A 13,410-nucleotide genomic window follows, 5' to 3' on the forward strand; every position below is an offset into this window, starting at 1 on the left:
AGCAGCATACAGAAATCGCAGAAAACACAGCCGGCAATTGTAATTAGGCCATATTGCCAGGACTTCCGCGCGTAACCAGCTCCCGCAAATCGACCTAATTGGCACGGCGAGCGAACGGGCTCGCAATCGTCGCTTGATCAGGCGCCTTTTGACCGACGCGTGGGTGTTCGCCGGTACAAGAGCGCGAACGTGCGTGCTGGCTGGCTGGCTGGCTGGCTGGCTGACTCGTGACGAAACGGCGATGTTGGTAGCAACGCGGGGTATTGATTTTGTGGTACAATACGGCAACTGCGAGGTGGAGCCGCTGCAGCTCCAGTGGCTGTCGCACCGCCATATTTGTTTCCCTCAGCAGGACGGATCAGACTGCGGAAAGCGGATTTTCTGCGGGCTCCATCGGACCGTCGAGTCGTCCCAAGATTACGTAAGTACAGCTCGGAGATCTCGACGCGATCCCCGCGACCGTACGCGCGTCTTCAACCCCTGCGTCAGCCCGTGTAAACGCGCGGGACTCGGAGCGAGTAGCATCCCCTTTGGCGAGCGGCGGCGAGTCCGCGCTCGGGGAAAGCCCGCGTAAACAAGTGTGATAAGTGCTTGACAGGTGGTTGTCACGGCGAAACTACTCCCTCAACTTTCTTTAAGGTGCTTGAGTGTCGTTGCGGGATTAAGCGCGGCTCGTCGCCGCGCGATTGGCACACTCGCGTGCGCCGCGACAGCCCGCGGCGATGTCGCCGGCTGGTCAACCAAGGCCTGCTGCCTGTCCCACATCTTCGACGGCGATCACCGTGACTCGTGTTGATCCCATTAACGGGCCGTCGTGTCGTCGACGTGTCGTGATCTTGACAAAGGTCGTTGGCGACGATTAACGGGGAAACCTGCATGACGTGTGTGCCCTGAACGGATATGATTCACGCGCAGTGACGGAGGACAGACGATGCAACGTGCGTGGGAGGAAGTTAATCCACTCGGTCTCTCTTTGTCTTTTTGGAGGAGTCTAACGTTGGAATGCTGCTGATATTGCGCAGATAGAAGGTCACCAGGTGGACCGTCTTGTCTGATCTACGAAACTTCACCAAGCAACAACAACGAAAACTTTTCGTTTTTTGTAGTGACTATTTCGCTTCTCATGTTCTACGTCGTGGAACTGCTGTAAATTATGAAGGTGAAGTTGGCCGAGTTGCTCGGGAGCCAACGTGAAATCGAGCGTGAAAGCGTATTGTGCCAATCATTGCGCGATCGATCGTTCATTCTTGGCCGCGGCACGTGTCAATCATGCGTGCGGCACCACCTGGTCGGACAAGAATTAAATACGTTTCTGTCTTCTCCCTCGCAAGTGTACTGAACGTCTAGAGTTTCAGTGTCACATGAGAAGAACAGGAGGGAAAAATTCACGCGTCAACGTCGCACATTCTCCTCACCTTAGTGCGCTTGATTCGTAGCGGTTTCGCTGTGGAACGTCTCTGTTATCATTTATTTATCGCCACGTGACGTTCTGTCAGACAGAAGTCATAATGTCTTATGTAGAACAGTGTGGCGTTAGCTGGAAATAGACGGGCGTATCTATATCCTTCGTAATCAGGTGTAAAGCATATCCTGTGATATTGGCAGGGGTGGAACGTGACCGAGTGATAAAGGGTGACGCTTATACTGGTCCACAATAGATTGAAAATACATACGGAAATGTGTTCGTGTCGCGAAAGGTCTTTGCGCTGAATAATTTAAAAGCGGGTGATCGATTCTCAGGTAAGCTGCAGAGACGCGACTATTCTAGTCGACCTCATTTACGATTCGATCGAATAGCACAATTATACTGCATAATTTCGATGCCCGTTTCCATGTTATGTATCTTATGAACGATTATCTTTTTAATTCGTGGCTTCCCGCAGAACGGAGCTTATAACCCGGATTTCCTGTTTTGCGTTACAATGCACGAACCGTGAAATCTTTTAGTCTAAATCTCATTTTTTGTCCAATGACGATCGCGCGATGACGTTCTTTTGCTGAAATCTCTCTGTATGGACAATCGACGGATCGCAGTACACGGAAATTAACGAAGTGTGAACTTCAAACTCGCGATTTGTCAAAGAAACCCCTGGTTATTTCGTGGAAATATATTTCTCAGTTTTTAACGCGAGATGTGTATACAGGTTGATTAAAAAATATTAGTACAAACTTTGGGGGTGAGTTCTTCACATCTAAACAAGAAAAATGTAATATACGCATATGAAATGCCTGATTTATAAGTTATAATCGAAAGATCGCATTCAACGCTGGCAATAAGAGCAACCATATGGTTTATGTATGATGGGGCTCCAGCATTTTTCAGCCGCATTGTTCGAAATGTATTCACTGATAACTATCATGACAAATGGATAGGTGGGGAAGGACCACGACCTACATGTTCGTCTGGCCTAAATCCATTAGATTTTTGTTTGTGGGGACACTTAAAAGCCCTAGTTTATGCAACTGAAATTGCAAATGAAGAGTTGCTTCACCAATGCATTCTAGATGCCTGTGAAAACATTCGTAACCGTCCAGTGCAGGAATTCTGTAACTCGTTATGCAATCGTTTTGTGCTAATAACGACAAGTATAACATATGAAAAGCTGCACACCTGTCGTTATTAGCACATAACGACTGCATAACGAGTAACAGAATCTCGACACTGAGCTCTTTGAAAGGGTCTAACAGTCCATAATACGACGTGTCCATGCATTCAAGTAGGTGGATGACATTTTTGTGAATTGTTAGCAGATAAACAACTGAACTGAAGATTTATTTGGTCATGTATCATTGCAAATGTATCATTGTATCATTGTAAATGTATTCTGTCAGTTTGAAATAAAATATAACATCTGTATTTTTGTCATAGAATGTAATGAATAATTATAATTCATAAATCAGCTATTTTGGGACATATGTGTGACATCTTTTTGTTGTTTAAGTGTGTGGAACTTATCTCCAAAGTTTGTACAAATATTTCTGAATCATCCTATATACATCATATTTCGTAAAAGAGGATACGGATAGGTTCTCTTTAGGGATTCTCTTTAAGGATCGCTGAAAACCCTTCGCTTCATTTTCCGGAAAACCGTGCCTGTTATTTTATAGATCCAATTTTGCTCTACGACGCGGAGAAACGAGTCAGTTACTGCGGAGATCGTGTATTTTCCTGTGCTGATCGATACAAAAAAGTTGATGTTGATACGCGCGCTACATTCGTGTTGCGTGCGCCGATCCCGTAAATGATAGGCGAGAAAGAGAAAGAGAGGTGCGCGTGGGCCGCACGTTTGTGGAAAGCCGCATAAAACGGAGGCGCCACACCGTCTGTGCTTGGCGTTCGATAAAACTACGTTACGTTACGTGCGAACACCGTAAGCCCTATTATTTCTTTCCCTACAACCCTCGCCCTCTCGCTCGCACCTTCTCCGCGTTTCTTCTCTCATTCCCTCTTCTCTCTGCCACGTCCATTCCAGTCGTCCGACTGTCACAAATTGCGAAGGTCATTAGCGAAACTGTGTCACAATGACCGTCGCGGCTCCATTTCGTATAACGAAGCGCAGGAAGAGCGCATCGCGTGATTCCCACCGGGATCTGTCATTACAGAGAGAAATTTCTCTTACATCATCAACAAAAATCAGATAAGTCCTTACGAAAGAGGATCACGGAGAGCAGTGCCGACGACAGAGAAAAGTTAGACAGAGAATTACATTTACGACGGAGGATTGTACATCTTGTCGGGGATAGGAAGTTTTACGAGATTCTCGGAGGAAAAATGTAGACTCCGATATTAGAGAAGATATATATCTCATAAAAGTTTACGACAGGCACAGCCAGTTCTAACGTGTTTCCTCTTCGAGGTAGGCTGCCGGAAATTATTTTCAGGATTGTGATCCATGGGATCGTAAGTACAAGTACAATAATGTCGTTCGTGTGTATCGCTGCACCCTGCCTCTCGTGTCACACAAACGGAAATACAGAAGGGCGGAATAGAAAATGGAAGAAAATGGAAGAAAGTTGCAGCGCGCTGCGGTATCGACGATTATTTGAATCGAGCGAAGTCGCGAACACAAGCGACAAATAATATCGCTCGTGTGTTCTGCCCTCTCGTGTCGCGCACGGAGCCAGAGATACGGAGGGTAGAATAGAAAATAGAAGAAAAAGAAGGAAGTTGCAGTGCTATCGCCGATTATTTTAATCGAGCACATGAAACAGACGGTTGCCGACCTAGTTTCGCCGTTACACCTAGGTCTCTTAGGAACTTTGCATAGGCCGTCATCCGCGACGCGTATACATATAATCCCACATTCATATCGGGCAAACGCAACTGGGGAATTATTCCACTTCGTCCTTCAGCGTACTTCGCTTTAGCCTACTTTAGTCCCGGCTGCGATTTACCCGCTACTGACGCGACACACTTCGCCACTTTCGACGCGAAGCGTCGAAAACGAAGAGGACGACCAACGCTTTCCGTATGATGCCGAACTTCTGTGTTGGCTCGTCCTCAGCTGCTTGATCTTGAACTCTGACGCGAAATCGATTTCAAAATAAAACGTTTCGAGAGACGTCGTCGAACAAACAGCGGCGTCAAGCCGATTAAGAAAATTCGATTCTGAACCTCGCATGTGAGCAATTCGGACGAGATTGAAGCGTTCTATTCTTTGTTAAACCATGAAAAGCTGTATCCCCGATTTTTTCGCATTTGTTTCGCGTTTAAGGGAAGGTTCTAGTTTAGATAGAAAAATAGGAGGTTCTACGAATTTTTTTCAAAGAAATTTATGAAGATAACATAGGATTTTAACTGCACTATTTATCATTGTTTTAAGTATAAGAGAATTATATTTTTCTTTAAAAGAAACAATTGAAATTTCATTGTTCAGATTTTTTGTACTGGATACGATGTTGCCGGACGTTTCTAATTGGTAGAGACCATTGCAGCTTGTAATAATTTGAAATAAATGGAACAAATGGAACAAGAAAATTTAAAAACTGTATTAAATTTTGGAGGATAGACTTTTGTTATATTCAAAAAGTCGAAATTCAACAAAATGCCAGTACTTTGAAGTTACAAGTTTTTCTTCTATCTTACTTTTTTATTTAATGTAAAAAAAGTACTAATTTAAAAAATTTTTCAAAGAATTTAGGTTTATTCTCTCCAGCAAAGAGAGTAGTTAAGCTCTCATAAACTTTTAGCCCCTTCTTGTGGCATTCGAAGTCTTAAATTATTTTTTGATAAAGATGTAACTATTGATGGATAGATTAAAGATATATAAATATCAAAATGATGCGCCTTATCATTTGGGAGAAAATGGCCCAAAAAGATACATATTTTATCAAAAGAAATGGTATCATTAGGACCCTTATCTAATAAATATTATATAATCCATATTTTATTCATAAAGACTTCCATGCCCATTTCTTGCAACACTTTCTATGAGGGTTTCCCGTAAGGGTTTCTAATCATACCATTTATTTCGACAGGATACGTATCTTTTTATATTCTCTCGTAAATTTTGATGCTTATATATCTTTAATCTACCCATGAATAGCTACAATGTTATTAAAAATTAATTTAAGATTTTGCATGCCACAAAATAAGGCTAAACTGGGCCGCACTTTTGAGTAGTTTTTTTTTTAATTTTCTTGTCACATTTGTTTCAGGTTATTATACAAGTTGTGATGATGTTCAACCAGTTAGAAACATCCGGCGACACTGCGCTCAGCACAAAATATTTTGCCAGGATTAATTTTTTTAATTTAATTATTTTTCAATAATTTTATACTGGAAACAATGATAAACAGTACGGTCCGAATCCTATATTGCTATCTTTATGAATAGTTTTAAAAGAAAAAATCGTTAAAAATCCATTTCTCGGCTATCTAAACTAGAACCTCCCCTTGAAGACGCGTCTGGATTTTCGGGGATCAGCAACTTTCGAGGTTACGAATCTGTCGTAACCCGCCATCTCTGGAGATTACCCCGCATCATCCTCCCTCGAGCGTCTTCGGGGTACAGAATGACGTCAACTGCGGTAACGCGCGCGGCGCCGTTGCAGTTTAGCGACGCGCAGCCGCGTAGCGAAGCGATCAATGCGCGTCTTTGCGCGACGGTCCCGTCGGCGCATATTGCACGCGGGCCAAGGCAGAACATGCGCGCGGGTGGACTCGTCCTGCGGTAAAAAGGAGAGATTCCTCGCGTGGAACTCTGACGTGGAGACCGACGATGCAAACGTAAATCGCCCGCGTTCGCGCGTACACTCGGGAGTCCGATAAGTTCGCGACCTGCCAAGAGTTAACGTGAGAATCGCCGCGAAGTGGCCACTTCGAAGGGTGGAGGAAGGTCGAATACCCAGTACCGAGTTCATAGCGTGACGCGGCACGTTACGTTGCTGCGAACAGTTCTCGACACGTCAGTTCCGCAAGATGTAGAAATCAGGAGCGAGCGGGAATCGTCAATCGCGCTTGGCTGTTGGTGGTTGGAACCCCGAGAGCTCCACCCTGATCGGCGAGGCATAGCCGTTATCCTCTGCCTTTCCCTCCGCCCAGAAACAATCACGGTGAGATTCATCGGACGATAGAGTACAGTTTCGGTTTATATAACAGCTCGGAGCAAGTATGATGTGCACGATTTGAAGATTTTTTTACTCGGCGTATCGTTACTCGGCATGTTGGGTAACTCGAGAACGATCTCTCGTAGCTTGGAACGCTGATCACGCTATTGAAGAAGAACCCTGAGCACTTAGAGCCTTACGTGCGGGACGGGGGGAGCTTTGTGATTCATCGACTCACAAACAACGTCGAATTGTACTTTGGAATCGAGTCTTTGGAGCACGAAGTTAGAAGCCAGTAGTATAACAATTACGCTTATATCTGTGTAAGATGAACCAGCGCAGCTAGACGACCGTCTGTTAGTGAGCAATCGAGCAGCAAACCGGCAAGATGCCGAGACCGGTCCCGGTGGAGAATCTGGTGATACCGCCGCAGGATGGCCGCATCTGCGGCACGATCTGCATCTGCCAGATGACGGCGGTGCTGTCGTCGGTCGCGCTGGTCTATCTGACGGTCGCGATCTACATGCCCAGCACACGGGCCTTCAAGTCGGGCATCAGCGAGGTACCTGTGATGTGCACGACGATCCGCGCGGTGAACGCGGACAATTGCGAGTGGGGCAGCTGCGGCGAGTGGTGTCTGTCCAAGACCTCCGGACCGTGCGTGCAAATCCACGTGAGCCTACGCAGGAACGGCTCGACGATCCTGCTAGCGAACTGTACGAACACAACGAACAAAACGTGCTACGGCATCGACCAGGAGAACGCGAAGAAGTCCAAGTGCATCGCGGACGAGTGCCGCAATCTCACCGGCACCTTCAACTGCTCCGCCGGCACCTGCATCAACATCACCGACGCGTTCGAGTGCATGTTCCACGACACAGACCCACCCCTTAAGTGTTCCGGTCGCCGCGGCAAGATCACCTGCATCGACATAGACGGCCTGTTCAACTGCAACCGCGGCACCTGCGAGCGCATCAGGACGCCTTACAACTGCGACCGCAGGTGCGTCGACATTCCGACCAGAAATAAAAACATGATCCTGTTGAGCGGCGACAAAGTATACCTCAGTCAGTGCGAACGGGCGATAGACGTGGAGACCAATCGAGAAATCTGGCACGAGGATCGCGGGGACATTATGATGGCGTCCTGCTACGGGATTTTCAATTCCACCTTAGGTGTGGAGGCAGTCGACTGTATCAACGGCTCAGTGCTTGAGAAGGACCTACTGACCGACCTGACGAATTTCACATACCTGTCCTACCTGAATATATTTGCCACGAAACCGTTGGATGCCGAAAACTTGGTCGCGCCGCCAGAGCAGAGCCTAATCATCGCTAACGAGAGCCGACTGTTGATCAATCTCGAAGGATGCGTCAACACTTTGCGGGACGAGTGCAAGGAATTCCTCCACGAATACGGCAAGGACGGTTCCGATCACAACGCGCGCGCCAGATTTCCGTGTTTCTACGCCGAGGATAAAACAGATGTCGTCGTGTCGCGCTTCGATCTACAAACTACCTACAAGGAGTTCCTGGTCGCGCTACTGTTGCCGAGTATCTTGTTCGTCGTCAGCTGTCTGACTCTGATCTTCTGTCAGAGGACAGTCGTCGTCGGGGACGACGCTAAAATGAGGTTCAAGGGCACGCCCGGCACGCTGGTCTCGATAGAGAAGAGCGCGTCGGGCAACTTAGGAGATGCTGGCGGAGGAGACTCCGTTATGGCGCTCTGAGATCCGTCACGTAAGAGATGTTTCATGTTGGAACGAGATATGGTTGCGTTTTCGAACTTTCGCCGAATGAGAGCTTCCAGGGTTCTGAGTAGTTCTATCGCCGTAATCGGCTCCGTTGAATTGTCAACAATTTTATCTCTCATCTGATTCTGCGTCCTGTGGACTGAAGAATTCATTTCTCATAACCCCGATATCGTCGATATAATTACCTAGAATTCTGTTTCTCTCATTTTTGGTGTCAAAGTTTCAAAGTTCAACTATTTTGCGACCGTCATAGTAGTAGTTATATTTATGTTATTCGACAATTTCTTCGTCAGTTTGTAAATTCTTCTGTTTATAGATCTCTAAGTCACGACTTAAAGTATCTTTGATGCGCGTGTGGAAAGCTTAAATTTAAAATCGTGTAACTTATTTGATTTTTAATATTTTATTATTAAATTTAGTATGACTTTACCTCATATATTAATAAAAATATTGTGCAACTTTAAAAATAAAAAATAAAATAATGGTGGAACAACAGTCGTTTCCGAGAAATCGCTCTTTCTTTATTCGCGGTAGGCCTGATTTTTTAAATAAATTTTCAAACCAAAGTTATTAAAAAGGCGGTTTTTGTAAGATAAACCTTCTTCCAAAGAATTTATTGCCGACTATATATTTTTTTTACATGGCTCAGAAGTTTTTACGGAATATTATTAAAAGATTATCATATATATCACCATGAAAAAAAAATTCGTTTCACGGAATCGGATGCCATAATTTTGTTTTTCGTTTTCCGATTTAGACAATATTTTTATTATTATATAATATAAACTCATGCCTAATTTCATAATAAAATACTAAAAAGCAAAGAGTTACAGAGTTTTAAATTTAAGCTTTCTATGTAAAAGTATTTTATCTCCTTAAATCAAATTGGAATAATATATGAAAGTCTTGTAATTTTAATAAAGTACTTACTTTAATAAAACATTTAATAAAATAGTTGAAGATATAAGATATGTTGAATTACTTTTTCCAATATTGCACTACTCTAAAAATTTCTCTTCTCTTAATCGCAAAAGAGAGAAATAAAGTAACGAGCCTTAAATACGTGTAGAATAACTCAAAATAACAAATACGTATTTTTATAATGTGCTCTAATAAAAATATAGGGATCAATATCACCGATTAATATCACCAATTTTATAACATGCAATTTTGTAACATGAATAATCTTTATAAATGAAAGTTTTATATGATATTAACAAGAATTCATAAGCACATACTTCAATTCTGCGAATTGAGAGTTTAGTGCGCAAATGAATTTAGTTGCAAAGAAATGTTTTTGAACGAAATCACAAACGATGAATTATTTACAAATAACTAAGTGTATGATTTACAAATAACTTTGACCTTTTTAGGAACATATCTACGCCGAAGCCGTAATCATTTTTAGCTGCATAATATTATTCTCTTACTTTGCTATCCGTGGAAATAGCTTGCGTATTCTATCGACGTCATTGAGAGGTCAGTTGAGGGTATCGACTCAGATTCAAAATACATTCGCAGTAAAGCGACGTATGTTGATGTCCATGAATTAAGAGAGACCATACATATACATATATATATATATATATATATATATATATATATATATATATATATATATATATATATATATACAGAGTAACGCATTTTAATCTATAAATAAAAACATTTTTTAAATAACTTAGAAATAAAAAAATTGAACATATAGGTGTTAATAAGGAATTCGAAGAGGTTGTTAGAACATCTAGATGTCATAAGAATAGTGTAACGGGACGCAGAACTCATTGAAAGTTAATTTAAAATCTGAAGTGATTTTATTGATTTATTTTGAAAACTTATTAATAAAACATTACAAGGTATAGTATAAATGAATTCGTCTTCCTACGTTCTTTCATCACGCAGTGAAAAAAGTACTATATTCCATTTAAAAAACAAACATGGCTTGGAGAAATCTCCAACTTTTTCACTTATCAAATTTTTTCTGCGATGTTCTAACGATCCTTTCGAATTCCTTCAACGTCTATATATTCAATTTTTTAGATTCCAAGTTATTTCAAAAATTTTTTATTTATAGATTAAAATGGGTCATTCTGTATATATATGTGTGTGAACTATGCACTATAAAGTATATATTATTTCAAGCATTGGTAGACATAGAAAAGGCACACCTGTGTATTTCTTATTTTAAGCTATTCTACAATCAAAGACAAACCGAGACATCAGCGAACGCGCGATTTCTCTCTAAAGAATTACAACTGTTACTAACAATGTCGCGATACACGATTGCTTTGGTGTTGTGTTAACAGGCATTCCCCTCCTGGAGGAGAGTCCGGCTCGTCAGTCGATATTCTCCCTACGCGGGCATTACTGAGGTGTGGGGAGGGGGGGAACGCGTGATTAAAATTCTCATCTTGCAATTTAACGAGGCAAAACGAACAAAAAATACAAAGCAACACGTATACACTCTTGCAAAAATACCGAGAAAACGAAGCAAAACAGAGCGATTAGACAGCTCGGGGTGTCGTCGAGGTCAAGAAGAATTTATCTACTCGCACTGCCTGCACCAAAATACTCTCCGGAGCATACACACGCATGCTTGTGTGGCATACGAGAGGAAAACGATGTCACGATATCGAACGTAACGATTCAGCACGGCTCTCTCGTTGAAGAGGAGACACAATCGCTCGACGGTGGAGATTTTCCTGAAATTCGGCGTCTCTTTCACACACATATACACAGACACACATACATATGTGACATTCGTAGCTTTTAAGAAGTTCCCCTTTTCTGATTGATTTGCCGTGACCAATAGCTAGGAGTTTATAACAGTGAAGAGGTGCGCCTTGCCGATGGATGATCGACTGGAGACGAGCTCTCGATAGGTTGCCTACGTTCTAACATCGTCGTGACCACGCTCATCGTACATCGGCGAAAGTCAACGGCCTATCCGAACTACTCGAAGATCTTCGTATCAAGAATCCTCAAAGCTTACACTTCGTCAAGTTAACGTAGCCTTCTATTTGTGAATTTCCTGCACTGCACGAGTCTGAATAATTCTCATTTCGGAACAATCGTCAATCGATTATCCCACTTCGTCGGATCACGTCTAGTCCAGTTGCGAAGATTTTTAGATTGATTCTCAGCCGAACCACTCTTCAAGATCACAGATCGCTTGATCGGAATAATTGTTGCGTCGAGGGAGATTCTTACCACTTTCGCTGCAGCCATCCGACGAGAAAGGAACACGTGAATCGAGTGAAGTGACAGCCAATAGTGGGACGCGAGCGTGTCTTGGGGGATTCGAGGTTTAGATCGGCCGCGTGAATCGCGGCTGTCGGTAGCTTGCGAGAACTCTTCAAGTGTCACCAGTAGGACCCTCGTGGTCCACAAACAGCCGCAACTATTGATTCCGACGAGTCAACGGTGATCATGGGGGTGCAGGTGGAGGAGTCCAAGATCGGGGCCATGATAGAGAAGGCCAAGTTCTACACTTCCCTCTGCATGGGCACTACGGCGATCCTCGCGGTCTTCGGTTTCCTGTTCCTGATTCCGTTCGTCGTCGAGCCGGCGATATCCACCATACTGGCGGACTTCTCGCCGCACGCGGTCGCCTGCGTCACGACGGGCCATGTCTACGCAGAGGGGCTGAAGAACTGCTCGTGGGCAAGTTGTAGGGAGGGTGAGCTCCACGACCTTTCTCTCGACTTCTTCCTCCTGACTTCGTGATCGAAATCTAATTTGATTTCACGTCGTTATCGTCGTAGGTTGCACCAGCGCGGCGCTGCGTTGCCATCAGATCAGAGTCAACTACACCAAAATGCCGTTCGAGGAGTTCAAGGCGAAGCAGTTGGAAGACTCGGTGCCGTGGGACGTCACCGAAACCAAGTTCTTCGTGAACACGGAGGGCTGCGGCTATCCACCGGCGGTCAACTGTTCCGCCTTCGCGAAGCAGTACGCCTACAGGAACATGGGGAAGATATTTCCTTGTTACTACAGCAGGACGTATCCGGAGACGGTTGTCGCGAGGTACGATCGGCTGAGGCGAAATTCGAACGCCTCAAAATCTCTGCGAATCCCAACCCGTAGATTACACCGAGCACAGGTGGTTACTTTGTGCACGCGTGAAAGTCACTTACGTGTATCCGGTTTGCACTGAGAAAAAATGTTTGGTATTCGTAACTATTAGATGCTCGCAAAAGTTTTAGTCATTTTTATTTATTAATAACAATGAGATGTTACATAATATTTTAATCAAAGTTTTGGCCGTTGCTATCGATAATCTTTTGCCACCTTCGGGCAATAGTTAGATCCCGCATCAATAAAATGATTCATCTTTTGAGGTAATCTATTCATCGACTCATTTTCGCATTTCCTCAGCATTTCGGAAAATTCTTTTTTTGTGGCTGGAAAGCAATAGGAGACAGATGGTCGATTCGCAATCATGTTTGCAGAGAGTTAATGGGAAAGCCACATTTTCCTTCCTTTTGGATCTTTCCCATTGCTTTCAAATAGCAGGATACTGTTGATTCATCAATTCCAAGCTACTCTGCAAACTCTTTTAATATTTGGGCTGAATTTTAGTTGAGCAATGCTTCCAATTCATTACCCTCCATCTCGTTTGAACGACTAGAACGTGGCTTGTCATTGATATCGTAATCACCATTTTTAAACCTTTTGAACTACTTCTCATAACCAGAACCGAACACAATATTTTCTCTACAGGTTTCACAAATCAGTTTTTTAGTTTTTGCAGCAGTTTTACCTCGATTAAAATGTTAAAGTATGCAGTGGTGGGAACGTTATCTGGTTCCATTCTCAATCGCGTTAAACGTAACGTTTTGTTTGCAATTATAAATTGTCAACCATCTTGAGTATAGCCAACATTTAAAAACTAAAAGCAACTTCAAGGAGAATCAATTATTAAGCCTGTGTTGTAGCCATCTATTTGTGACTTTATGAACTTTTGCAAACACCTAATATAATCACATGAAAAAATAGTCATTATAAATTTCAAGAACATCATTTGTACATTAAATTCTACTATAATGTTAATGATAATAACCTTATATACATGTTATATACGTTTTACTACAAAAAATATGGCTGGGA

At 43.2% G+C, this 13,410-nt stretch overlaps 2 protein-coding genes across 4 annotated transcripts in view; both read left to right on the forward strand.

Moving 5' to 3' along the window:
• Positions 1-546: 546 nt before the first annotated feature.
• Positions 547-10,753, forward strand: LOC116849100. Its single transcript, XM_032825905.1, has 2 exons — positions 547-8,287; positions 10,608-10,753. Exon 1 carries the CDS (start codon positions 6,937-6,939, stop codon positions 8,275-8,277), a length of 1,341 nt encoding a protein of 446 aa, XP_032681796.1. The 5' UTR covers positions 547-6,936; the 3' UTR covers positions 8,278-8,287; positions 10,608-10,753.
• A 941-nt stretch (positions 10,754-11,694) lies between these two features.
• Positions 11,695-13,410, forward strand: part of LOC116849103 (protein tipE) — a 7,349-nt gene continuing 5,633 nt past the window's right edge. For all 3 annotated transcript variants that reach the window (XM_032825911.1, XM_032825912.1, XM_032825913.1), the window contains exons 1-2: positions 11,695-11,980; positions 12,066-12,327. In XM_032825911.1, the coding sequence (XP_032681802.1) occupies positions 11,731-11,980; positions 12,066-12,327 (512 nt within the window). In that variant the 5' untranslated portion in view covers positions 11,695-11,730. The remainder of the gene's footprint in view (positions 11,981-12,065; positions 12,328-13,410) is intronic.

This window comes from Odontomachus brunneus, unplaced genomic scaffold (assembly GCF_010583005.1).
Source record: "Odontomachus brunneus isolate Ranch 3 - 2012 unplaced genomic scaffold, Obru_v1 Obru_scaffold_106, whole genome shotgun sequence".
NCBI classification, from domain to species: Eukaryota; Metazoa; Arthropoda; class Insecta; order Hymenoptera; family Formicidae; genus Odontomachus; species Odontomachus brunneus.